Raw genomic sequence first — 13,373 nt, forward strand, 5'->3', positions numbered from 1 at the left:
TCTGGCCTCACGAAAGCTAACCTCCTCAGCAACCGTGAGTTACAGCTGTGAGGCACTCCAACCCTATACTCATCTGCGCAGCACTTATGGCACTCAGTCACGACCAGCTTGAATAAACACAAGTCACCTACAGGTTAAAGTGACAAGAGGGTACACCAGGCTCCCCACAGCCTGGCCTAACCAACTCCTCCAGTTTCATCACCCACCCTATACCCCTCTCCCCACACGCAATCAGTAAGATGCATGCCCCTTTCTCTAAAGGTGCCATGTGCTTTTGTGTCTCTGCTTGAGAAGTTAGTGTATAGTCAAATGCTGATATTCCAGTGACCCTCAAGCCCAGCACCAGCACACTTCTTGCACAGGCACTTCCCTGATCTCAAGCAATCCTCCCAAGCTCCATGTTTCATAGTAGGTCACACCTTCAGAATTTTGCCAAGTATTATACTTAGTTGCCTATCTGCTGGTCTTCATTCCCCCAAGGCCACAAGCTTCTTTGCCTGGTTTTACTTCTCTGCATACCTACTGCCGTTTCTCACACAGAACAGGTGCAGAAAACTAGTGTTTGGATTTTCTAATTCCCAGGCGAGTACTTTATACACAATACTTCATATTTTCTAGAGAGTGATGGAGCTTACTGATGAACTACGCTGAGAAGGAACAGTCCCAACAGCAGTGCTGCCCAGAATGCACAGCTGAATCTAATCAAGGAAAAATACCAGACAAACCCAATCGAAGGATGTTGCCTAAGATCACTGGTCTGAACTTATCGAGCAACGCCATGACAGACACAGAAAGGCTGAAGTAGAGACAGGAAACCAGCGGTGACCGCTGGGTGCCGGTCACGTGTGATGACTATCAGTGACACTACTGAGATAATCAAGCACATCTATGCCTATAGCAACATACCCCACTGCTTCCTGCATCTGAAAATTATTCTGAGGCCATCAACAGGAATGTTCTTGTTCTAAAGAAAGATACTGAAGTATTTTGGGCAAAGGGGTGTGCTGTCATAACTAACACTCAAATGATTCAGGAAAAATACTATGTGAATGTAGCAAATGCTAATTGATACCTGGGAGTTCTATTTGCTATTCAGGCAACTCTTTTGTAAACTGCAAACCTACTTATTATAAAGTGTAAGAAAGCCAATGCAGATTCAATGATAACATTTACAGTATTTAAATTCAGATATGTGGGCCTCCCCGGTGGCGCAGAGGTTGAGCGCTGGGTTGCGAAGCTGCCTGCAGCCTCGCGGCACAGGTTCGATCCCCGGCTGCTCCCCGGCCACCTGAGGAGGGTCCCACATGGCGCGCAGACCTCTCCTGCTGCCCGCTGCTCCCCTCAGCAGTGTACTTCGGTCCTTCTGCCTGCTCTGTTCCCGCTCTGGCTCTGGTGAATTCTCTCACCCTCCCGGGCTTCTGACTGTACCCAGTGCATGTATAAACAAAGCAAACAAATAAAATAAATAAAAACATGCCTCTAAAAAAAAAAATAAATAAATTCAGATATGTCACAGGAGTGTAAACTGGCACAACTTTTCTGGAAGGTGGGGAAGTGGTAATATACATTAAAAGCTTTAATGCTGCACTGTCTCTGAACCAGTACCACTACCTTCCGGGATTTATCCTGAAAAGAATGCTAAGAAGGCTTCCCGTTATGAGAGTAGTAGAAATCCAGACCAACCTGCCAGCACCATCAGCCATGTCAAGTACACGGACTCAAATCCAACAAGGTTGCTGTGGTGTGGCAATAAACATACTTTACATTTTACATCGACTCAGAATCCTTTTAATTTGAACACATGAAATCAAAGATAACATACTGAATTTAAAGAGCAGACATCTTTTGAGTGTTTTCTTAATGTCTGGGCTGAAGGGCCGCGACTGCCAGTGGATCCCCACAGGGGAGTGGTGGGACTACGCACTTGCACACTCACCTGTTGGACTTCACTCCATAGTGAATGTCGATGTTGATGTTATAGGAAATGAATTCCTTCTCCTCTTCTCCTTCATCACCAACGTCCTCTACAAATCAATAAATACTTGATCAAATTCACAGCGGTGTTAGGCCTCCCTGGTGGTGGCGTAGGCGGTTGAGCACCACACTGTGAAGCTGTCCACAGCCTCTGCAGTGCCAGTTCGATCCCTGTCAACCTCGGAGCTACCCACATGGTGAGCAGAACTCTCCTGTCTCACCCGCTGCTCCTCTCAGCAGTGTATTTCATCAGTCTGCCTGTTCTGCTTCCTGCTCTAACTGTGGTGAATCCTCTTATCCGCCCACACATCTGGCCTGTACCCCGGTTCTTGTATAAATAATTAAAAAAAACAAATTCATGGCATTTTTAATAAACCAAGTGTGAGAGACTGGCCTCAGCCCACTCCAATCTGACACTGAAACTCCTGCCACGTGGCCCATCTAGTTTGCCCTCCGACCATTTCCCCTGACCTGTGATGAGGCACTTGTCTGCCACATGGTCCTGGGCAAAGTCGTTAGCGTCTGTGTCTCATTTCCCGGTCTGCAAGTCAGAATGCACCGGCACAGCCAGGGCCCGGCCCAGAAGGTGCAGCGCAGTGCCTCGTAGCCAGTACTCCCTGCTCCGTCCCAGGAGGAACCTCTGCTCCAAGCACAGAAGTCTTAGCATGAGATAGGCATTTTACTAAGAATTTGTCATTCATTCCTCTGGCCCTGAGGACAGCGCTAAGGGCTTGGCGCCACTAAGTCCCTACTTTCCCAGGTAAGGAAGGTGAGAAACAGCCCCCAGACAGGAGGTGGAAAAGGTCCAAGGGAGGATTCGGAAGCCTGTGATCCAAAGGTCGCGGCCTCCGTCTGCTCTCCTAGCACCAGCGGCCTGTAGGACAGCAGCAACCACCCCACTGAACCCTCGGAGGCGGGCCCTGTGGTGTCCATGCAGCAAGCCCCTGCGCAGTAGTCTTTGAAAGCTCGCTGGCGCGTAACAGCCAGGAAGCGCAGGGTGCAAACAAACCAAGTTTCCAAAGAGTTAAAAATCAAAATTGAAAATTTCAAACAAAAATGTTGCGAGAATGGAAAATAACGCAAATTTCTAGATCTAGTACTAACCCACTAGATGCCAAAACCTACTCAGATTGTCTTTGCAGTGTCACACCACATGGAATAGCTGCATTCGCAAAAATGACTGAGGGCTGCCCGAAAACACTAGGTGCAGCTGCTTCCCTTGAAGACAGCAGACTTACAGAGAGACCCTGGGAAATTCATTTTTCTTCCTCTGGGATATGTAAAATTCGTGATATGTAAAACAGGTAGGACACTGAATTAGGTCTATAAGGTTTCTTTAAATACCAAAAATTATGAAGTCTGGGAGTACAGGGTTAGATCAAAAGCTATTTGCCTCATTCGTTTTAATTAGTATTTTATATTTGATGAGACGAATACAAAATTCATTCTGGAAGTATAAAAGGTTGGTACTTCTATAAGAATGTAACTTCCAAAACTGGCATAATTTTAGGGAGGCATTCATTCTAGAATGCCAGCTACTTTCTAGCTGTTTTTTAAAAAATAACTAAAACACAGAGATACAAATTAATCAACTGCTTTCTAACAGAAACAAGGATTTAGCACAAGCTAAGTCACACTGCCCAGAACCAAGCACACACAGCTGCGATCTGCCACTGCAAGCACGTGAACAAGAGGCACAAGGAAATATTCCCAAACTAACACTGCTAGCAGGGCGGGGGCCTAGCAGGGCTCGTGTCTCAATTTTCTGAAGAGGCCATAATGCTGCCGACGATTTATATAAAGTATGTCATGAAAAAACAACCAAATACTACATAGGAAATAAAAGTACCATTCTAAAATCACCAAAGGAAATTACTGACATTAACAAAATATGGTATGCTAACAGAATAATTTCTTCCACTCAGGTAGATTCAGTCATCTCTACAAATAAAATCACACAGAAAACACGGCAACCACAGCAGCATCCAGCCACGGTGCCTGCTTTTGCTAAGGCGGGCGGCCCAGGGACTGGCTGGGCTCCGGGCTGCGCCAGGGACACTGCAATGCAGCAGAGGCTGGGGCTGAGGAAGGCACACCCCATGACGTAACCCTCGACACGGAGGCAGGCGGGATGTGCCCTCTGCTGCTCTGCCAGATTCTAACTTCCTTGGATGACTACGGAAGTCGTTATTAATCAGTCACAGACTACATCTTGGATTGAAGTTTGAGCATCACCCCCGCTCCCTCCGCCCCCCCCACCCCGTTATGAAGTTAAGGAAGCCAAGACACTGCTTTACAAACTGCCATCAAATGAGTTAACCTTTTGGCCACTCTGTATATTGTTATAAACAAATATCTTCCAAATAACAATATTTTAACAGTCTACTTCTGCAGAAACATTTAAAAATTTTCAGAGGAATTTAATAATAGAGGCTAGGAATCCTGTCTAACTAGAAGCCACACCCAACACAGCGAGTGTTTTATCAGGGGTTACCACTTTCAGTGAGGTGTGAATCAGTGTCCTGATGCTGCCAAAGCGCCTGGTCACAAGTGGCTGACAGTGTCCACTAAAGGCAGCACCCAGAGCAGGGCTCCGAGGCCTGGGAGCTCGGCTGCCGCAAGTCCCCCTGCACATGGCTGCAGCCTGTGGGCACTTCTGGGGTGGACGCTAGAGTTTATCAAATTTCCAGAGATGTTCAAAATGTCATCTAGCACTAATCTTTGTCTACTTCTGTTTAAGGACTTGGACGTAGTTCAGGCTCTGGGTGATCTCACTGCTGCACTGTGAATTAGAGCGTTATGCTTTGTTTAATGAAGTATTAAAATAACGGATGCACGTTCAGTTACCCCAAGACTCACCTCCTGGCCTCACTAGATGGGGTTTTCTCATTCGTCTGGTAAACTGGCAAATGGGAGCGGGAGGCCACCCTGCGCCTGCTCCATGGCCGTGCCCTCGCCCGCTCTCCAGAAGCTCGTCTAGCCACACTCTCAGCCAGGGCAGGTCACTGCGAGTCCAGCAAAGGCCGCAGGCCCTGTCCTTTAGCCCCCCCACACCACCAAGTCGCTCATTACATGTTCCTGACTCTTAGCTTTCATCTTGGCCTTTCAAACCCCTACCACCCTAACACATCATTCTGGCGGAGCACTCTACTGCTGCCCCCGTCCCCTCATGCAGTGCTTTATTTAGTTTTTCCCCTGCCATCCCCATGTCCATTCTCCCGCCTTCTGAGGGAGAACTGACTTCTCTGCCTTGGCCACTCCCTGCTCCAGTGCAAAGCTGAGACCTTGGGGACAAAGTCCCAGTTTTCTCTGCAACCTGAAGATTTCCAATTGCAACACTGTTAGGAACATGAAGACAGTCAGTCAATGCCACATTGTGCTACTTTAGGGGGAAAAAATGAATTAAAAAACTAAAGTTATTAATGCCCAAGGAACTTAATACTGTTTAAGGTTGGTACAAATACAAAAGATTTAACTGATATGAAATGAAAACAAATACTCTTTTCCCAGATACCAAGGAATTGAAGAGAGAAATTCGTTTTCAGATTTCAGGCTCTTCCTTAAAACATTTTTTTTTCCTGACTGACTGGGTCCTTCAGACTTCCTCACAGCAGAGGCGGCGAGACTAACTCTATCCTGCCCGCTGCTCCCAGCCTGATACTCTATGATGCTGATGAACAGAATCTCCTCCCACCTTTACTTTTTAATTAATAAGCCTTGGCTGCTTTCCTCCCTGAGCAAAAGCCACACCTCTGCGCCAGGCTGGCTCCCGGGTGCGATGGGCTGTCCTGCCCAGAGCGCCACAACAGGACGTCAGAACCCAGGTTCAGGGACTCCTAGTCTTGTGTTCCAAAACCATCAAGATAGTGCCAGGTCACAAAACTCTTCCCATTCACTCATTAACCATTTTGTGAACCACTGCGGGGGGGGGGGGGGGGGGGGGGGCTAAGCCAAGGACAGATGAATACATTTTAGCCATCAACCCTTTATGTTTCTTCACCCTCAGAAAAGAGTTTTAAATCCACAAAAACATTCCCCGTGACTCTCTCCAGTAAGCTGAGTCCCATGGCAAACCCCAGCTTTCTTTCCCATCCTGGTCTCGTGCTATCTCTATTGCCTACACCCCAAATCTCAGGAAAGGCTAGAAGGCGGGATTAAATGAAGCCATTGACTAAAGGCAGTGGTTGTCTTCAGTCTTGGAGACAAATGCCCAGGCTATGAGACCAAGGTGTGAAAAAAAACAAAAAGCATCCGATCCCAACTGGCCAGAGCGACCGAGAGGTCACTAGCTGGGGCTCAGAGTCAAGTTCCAGGACCTCCAGCCCCAACAGCAGCACAGGAGCACCCGGCCCATTCCCGGTTCCCACCAACCTCTCCACGGGACTCAACAGCCCCAAACGCACTTTTGGTGCATAAAATGCAGTACCAAAAAAACCATCAGCAAAATGCCTGTGACCAGCATCTACTGGGCATGGTTCCACAAGTACACCGTGAAGAAATTAATTCCCTTTAGGCCAAGGATTACAGAAAAGGGGCATTCTCTTTTTACAATGAGGAACAATAATTTAACATTCCCCTTTCTGCCAACTCTTTAATTCTTCACCATCAAAATACACTGCTAAATTTGCAACCTTTATTTTATACTTTAAGGACTGTTATACTTTGACCAAAAAAAAAAAAAAAGGTCTGTATTAGCTGAGATAATTAAAAATTGATATAGAGATTGACCTTCATGTTTAAAGAGAATTCTGAATTCAATTACAAGATTTTGGAAAATTCTTTCTATGAATATATTGTTCTGATTTTAGTATTTGTGCTGCTGAAACAAGCACAGAAAATTCTTTCTTAAAAAAAGAGGGGGAGAAAACTGAAGCACTTTCCCCTGTTCATTAGATAAATTATACGACTTCACTGTTGCCTGTGGTCCTTATTCAGCTTAAATAATTTAGATTTGTTTTCCATATTAACATGCAATTCTACCTTTTCACTTTAATTTACTAGATGATCATAATTGATTAAATATACAAATGTCGGCCTCCCTGGTGGCGCAAGGGGTTAAGTTTAGGCGCCATAGGCAGCCACTGAGGCATGAGTTCGACACCCCCCCCCCCCAAGGAGTTGACCCACATGGCGCATTAGACCTCTCCTGTTTCCCCGCTGCTCCCCTCAGCAATGAATTTCAGTGGATCTGCCTGTTCTGCTCCTCACTCTGTCTCTGGTGAATCCTCTCACGCCCCTGCATCTCTGGCCTACACTCCAGCTCTTGGATGCATACATAAATCTTTAAAATAAATAAACAAACATATGTCAAATTAACTCCTAATAATCACTCGGAAGCAAGCCCTCCTACCAAGTGACCTGGGCTGGGACTTTCGCCCAATTCATGCTCATGTAGCAGGTGCTTACAAGTCAGTCTCCCCTTAGACTTCTGCACGAGGAATATATGACACGTTGAAGGATTCAGACACACACCAGTTTATAAATACAAGAATGAGATAGGATTTCAGTTTTAGATTGTCTCATTCCTCAGACAACTTTCAAAAGTGCAAGTCATTATGGAGCCAGGATCCAGATGCCTGCACATTCACGTGCTGAGAAAATAATCTGACCACAAAGAAAAGGAGAGATGATTTGTTCTAGAAAGCATGCTAAGAATAATTAGCCCCGGTAATTTTAATGAAGTTCAAATTCTAAGATTTCTGAAAGATGAATACCAATGGGTGCTCTGGAAACAAAAACGAAACTTACCAAGCTTTTCCATAAAAAAATTAAAACCTAAGGTGGAAACCACCTATTTTCGGTGCCTAAACTGCACAATTAAAAAACGAACACGTACAGCCAAGGTCAGACCACTCAAGCACACAAACAAGGCAGACTGAGACACAGCTTGACCGCCGGCCCTTTCCACAAGACGGACCATCTCCCACCCCGCAGGACGCTCCAGAATCGCGGAGCCGGGAACCACTCCCCACACCTGCCCTCCAAGGGCTCCCTGACCGCGCCCCGGCCGCCTGCCTCACCGCTGCTCTGGGGCCTAGAGCAGCCGGTCTGCTGCAGTCCAGGAGCCCGGTCCCCGCCCAGGAAAAGGACAAAGCCCTGGGCCGATGACCCACGCTGTAAGAACACGGGCACATGACAAACACAGGCCCTTTCATTGAAAATGACCGCAACGAGATGGCAAAAGGCCACCGAGCGGCGCCTGGACGGAGGCAGTCCGGGGCTTCCATCCTGCCTGCACAGTACCCCGCGGGTCACGACCACACCCTGCGAGCCGGCGAGCGAAAAGCACAGCGAGGGGCTTCCAGGGCCCGGAGTGAGAGAGAGGCGGCCTCGGCGGCAGGGGCCTCTCGGGCCCAGGAAGGAGGGTCTGCGGGGCGGAGCAGCCCGGCCACTCGCGGCCCTGCCAACAGCCCAGCAGGAGCCGGCGGCTGCGGCGAGGCCCCGGCCCGAGCGCGGCCCAGCGCCGCGGCAGCCCCGGGGGCGGCTCGGCGTCGCGGCCACACCCAGCGGGCAGCTGTCACCCGCGCCCGGGCCGGGGCCTGCGGGGCCGGCCGCGCGGGGCGGGGCGGGGCGGGGCGGGGGTCCGGCCGTGACCTTGGCGCGGCCGCCCGGGGCCGGGCCCGCATCCCCCGGCGTGGCCGCGCCCGACCCTGCCCGCGGCCGGCCGCGGCGACGCGAAAGCGCGCGCTCATGTGACCGGCGCGGCCGCCGCCCGCCCGGCCATCTTGGGCGCGGACAAAGCGGCCCGGCCCGCCGCGCACCTTTGAGCGTGGAGCGCTCCACCAGCACCGTGTGGACCTGCGGGTCCGACAGGAACTTGCGCATCTGCTCCAGCGCGCTCTTCTCCTCCAGCGCCGCCTCCAGCGCGGCGGGCGCGTCGCCGCCGTCCTCCAGCAGCAGCGGCACCAGCTTGCGCAGGTGCTTCTGCAGCACCGCCACGTCCGCCACGTTCTGCACGGCCGACACCTCCAGGCCGGCCGAGCCGTCCTCGCCGCCGCCGCCGCCGGGCTCCGACATGGCGCCGCGCTCGGGCCGCAGGGACGCGAGGAGACCGCGAAGGCGCGAGAGCGGGCGGGCGCGAGGGGCGCGAGGGACGCGGGAGCCGAAGCCGGACCGTCCGCTGCCCACGGCCGACTGAGGCGAGCGGGCGCCGGCTCCGCCCTAAAGGCAGCGCCCCGCCGGCCCCGCCCGCCGCCGCACTGGCGCCCCCACGTCGCGCATGCGCGCAGGCCTCCCGCCGCCGCCGCCGCCGCGGCGCCCTCTGGGACTTGTAGTCCCAGCGCCGGGCGGCGCCCGCAGCCGCCGCACCGCCCACGCTGGAGATGAGAGCTTGACTTCAGGCGCGGGTGGGAGTGGGGATGGTCAGGGGCTGCGAACGTCTAGTTCACTGCTGGGGTCTCAGCGAACTGCATAAAGCCTGAGACACTCAGTAAACATCGAGTGAATGAATGATATTCGTGATAAAGGGGGAACTTTTTTAAGCACTTATCTGTGCCCACCATTGTGCTAAGCACTGTACCTGTGCTCTCGCCCTGAATGAATGAATGAATGAATGAATGATTGCCGTGCGGTGATGACGCATGTGCTGTGAGATATATACACAGGGAAATGAGGCCTGGGGGTGAGGAGACGAGGGACGTGTCCAGGCACCTGGGGGAAGCACTTGCTAGGCTGGTAAGAGGGAGGTGGGCAAGGACGTTCCCATCAGAGGAAATGGCCTCTGCAAGGGCAGAGGGGCCTGAGCGTGGTGGCCGCCGCCCTGACTGCAGGGCCTGTGAGAAGCAAAGTCAGGAGATGGCGCCGAAGGGAAGGGTAAGGCCACGCTGCTGTGGGTCCAGGCTGCTAATGGCAAAAGTCATTGCCCCCAAGGTCACTGGAGGACCAGGGGGGAGACCTACGTGAGACCACCCACCTAGAACAGTAGCAGCTAGGGCTGGCACTGTCCTTCTGTGGGCCTCGCTCCCTGGGTGCCCAGCAAGGTGGGGCACCTTACCGCCAAGGCTCCCCCCAGCTCCCACCTGATGGGACCACCCCCCCCACCCCCGGGAGGCAGCATAAGGACAGGCCCAGACTGCCCCCCTTGTTGGTTTAGAAACGGCAGGTTTTTGCTTTTTTTTAATAAAAAAACTTTGAAAGTCACAACTTGCTTCTTAAACTGAGTGGAGGAAGGGAAACCAAAGGTGTTATTTTTGTATCAAAGTGCACAGTCAGAGAGCCAAGTCCTGATTGGTGGATGGGATGATGGTATGATTTGATTCCCCCAAATCATCTCTGGAAAACTTTGAAACATACAATATGCTTATCTTAGCTCAGCCACCGGATGCCAGCCCCAAGGGCTGTGGGATGAGGAGACTAATCAGATGACTCTGTCTTTAAGGAACTAATGGAGGAGGCAATAGATCAATACCCCCTCCTGCTCTCCAGCAGCCCACCTGTGTGTGACATGCCCAGACAGCTCTAACTCTTCTTCCTGGAAAAATATAAAGTAATGAGGTCGGGCTTGATCCTAACAGTAATGAATAATAACACCACCAAGAGTGACACCAAGAGCTTTTTTTTTTTTTTTTTTTTTTTTTTGTGGGACCCTCGCTGGCAGCGGGGGACAAACCGGTGCTGCAGAGGCTGCTGGCAGCCTTACAGCTCAACTGCTGCACCACCAGGGGAGGCCCATCAAGTGCTTTTTTTTTTTTTTTTAAAGATTTATTTATTTATTTATTTGCACTGGGTCCAGTCAGAAGCGCGGTGAGAGAATTCACCAGAGCCAGAGTGGGGAGCAGCAGGCAGAAGGACTGAAGGACACTGCTGAGCAGCGGTGGCAGGAGTCTGTGCGCCATGTGGACCCTGGTGGCAGCAGCTGGGGATCGAACCGGCGCTGCAGAGGCTGCGGGCAGCTTCGCAACCCAGCGCTCAACCGCTGCACCACCGGGGAGGCCCCATCAAGTGCTTTTTTAATACTGGATGCTGAGCTAAGGGATCCACCAAAGTCCTAGGGGCAGGAATAGATGGAGATGAAATGTACTAGGTGCAGTTTGGCGCACTCTGCATGGACCATACTTGCAGCAGCTTTGGGAGTGGGGAGGCTTCCTGCAGGCTGCACCGTGAGTCAGCACCGCCTGGAAATGCAGCCATGCAGGGATCCAAGCCACGCAGACATCCGCACCTGGCACCCAGGCAGGAGCACCAGAAAGCAGACTCATGATCTAGGCTTGAAATTTAAAAATGTCTGTTATTCCCGAGAGGGTAGACGGCAGAAGGACCTGAACAGCCAGACTCCAAGGCCCTTGGCCCAAAGTACTCGCACATCTGTTCCCTGGTCATCTGTCCTGACACTTGAAGGGCTTAACACGCGCAGCCTGATGGTGGCTGTGTGTGGTGTTCTCAGCTCTTACCTGGTGGGGCTGGCTACACTGCCCCAGGCTAAAAGCAAGGGGGCTTCTTGTGAGATGCCACTTTGGTCTCCTGCCACAGGACTCTGCTCCCCAAGCTGATCTAGGTACAGGTGAGGGCCCCCCAAACCTGGCCTCTCCCACCCTTGCTTGGCTTGGCTCTCAGATCCCTCCTGTCCACAGGAGAATCTGCTTCCCACTGGTGTGGGTGGGTGGACGGAGAGGAACTGGTTGCAAGTTGAGGGGGGCTGATGGCTGCTAGGGCACTTGTCGTTTTGCAGAAAGTGCTGATGACTGTCCGCAGGGAGGAGGTGCTGTACATGCCCCACCCCTCTGCCCTGGATGGCTCCTGTGTCTGGAGCTGGGAGCCACGCATGGGGCCTCATCCCGTCCTCCCTCTTCTGCTCCCTTTCCTGACCCTGTCCTGGCCGAGTCACTCAGCAGAAGGCCCCTGGCCCCCTCCTTCAGGCTCTGCACCTGCGACCCCCTCTTCTCCTTCCAAATTCCACACAAAACTCTCCTACTCGTCTGTTCCCCCATCCTTCATTGCACTGGCTCCTTCCTAGCGCCCGCAGGGCCTGTACCCTAGGGATACTCAGTTAATGCCTGTGACTCCAAAGCCTCACCCGGGAACGGGGTGCTGAAGGGGCCAGAGGTGGCCTGTCACCGCACAGGCCACATCATGGGTTCAGATCGCGCTACGGCAGCCAGTGCAGGCCACTGCCGCCTGGGCTACCCGCCTCCACCCAATACCCCTCCCGGCGCTTTCAGACCAAGCTTCTCCCAAGTCCCACCTTGTTTGCTGTCTGGGTTCCTTGCTAAGTGGGCTCAGGGTGAGGCTGGGTCCAAATCCTGCTCCTGGAGGTTTTGAGACTGGCTGGGTGCGGGGGAAGGGGGGATGTGCAGTGGGGAGGGGAGCGCACAGGGCCCAAGGGCACCTCAGGGACAGAGCAGGCTCTTGGCGCCGTCTAGGGGTGAGAGGCAGGCACACATGCACACACCCCACCACACACTGTGCACCCACTCCTCCCTCTGCAGGGAGGACCCCTCCCCAGCCCACTGCCCCACCATCTCTTTGCTTCCACCAGACGCACCTTCCCAAGGTCACCGGGGTGCCTGTCCCGGGTCACAGAGCAAGCAGTGGCGGTGCCTGGAGGAACAGCCATCCCACCGCCCCCCCAGAAAGGGGCAGAAGTCTGTCCTCAGAAGGACAGACAAGTCATGGCCTCTCTCCTGGGTACACCCTGGAGATACCTGGCTCTTCCTCTTGTCTAAGGACAGTGTCCCCAGCAAGGCTACCGCTCCCTGCCCATAAGGACATCACCTCTGAAATTCTCCCCATGCTCTCAAATTTTCCCTCGTGGACTGTCCCTGTCAGTGCCTCTCCAGCACTTCCCTGCCCTTTGTTGCAAAATTCCTTGAAAATCAGTGTGCACGGGGACTGCCCTGCATCCAGGCCTTGCACATACTGACCTCCACATTCCAGGGCGCGTGCTCCTGTCCAGGCCACTGAGGCCGCCACGTGGCCAAGTCCAGGGACCAGTTCTCCATCCTCGTCTTTTTTTTTTTTTAATTCAAGTACCATATTTTACATCCTTGTTAATTTTGACAGTATAGGATTCCCCTCTTTAGGCGCAGTCACCAGGGTCCTCCAGCATTCCACAGGGTTCCCCTTGCATCCCTCACAATCCCCAGTTCTTAGGTACATTTTCAAAGGTTCAATTTAAAGGTTGCCTTTGTCTGACTCTTCGGTTTCTCTGTATTCCTCATGCAACACCATCCTGTATTCATCTTTCTCCTCCTGGCTTATTTCACCGAGCATAATCCCTTCCAACTCCATGTTCCTGCAAATAGCATGAGTTCATCTTTTTTTGGTCTCTGAGTAATATTCCATTGTTGTGTAATACCACATCTTCCTGATCCATTCATCTGTTTGGGAGCACTTAGGTTGTTTCCACATCTTGGCTATTGAGTTGCAGTAAATACGGAGTCCAGGTTTCCCTTTGTTTTGGT

General features: G+C 52.0%; 1 protein-coding gene across 1 annotated transcript in view; it reads right to left on the bottom strand.

The window, feature by feature from the left end:
* DYNC1H1 (dynein cytoplasmic 1 heavy chain 1) overlaps positions 1-9,146 on the bottom strand; it is a 59,878-nt gene extending 50,732 nt beyond the window's left edge. The window contains exons 1-2 of the mRNA XM_037503885.2: positions 8,736-9,146; positions 1,937-2,024 (exon numbers count right to left, since the gene is read on the bottom strand). Of these exons, the coding sequence (XP_037359782.1) occupies positions 1,937-2,024; positions 8,736-8,991 (344 nt within the window). The 5' untranslated portion in view covers positions 8,992-9,146. The remainder of the gene's footprint in view (positions 1-1,936; positions 2,025-8,735) is intronic.
* Between the last annotated feature and the right edge of the window lie 4,227 nt (positions 9,147-13,373).

The sequence above is a fragment of the Talpa occidentalis genome, unplaced genomic scaffold (assembly GCF_014898055.3).
Source record: "Talpa occidentalis isolate TD23 unplaced genomic scaffold, MPIMG_talOcc4v2.1 talOcc4.11, whole genome shotgun sequence".
In the NCBI taxonomy this organism is placed as follows: domain Eukaryota; kingdom Metazoa; phylum Chordata; class Mammalia; order Eulipotyphla; family Talpidae; genus Talpa; species Talpa occidentalis.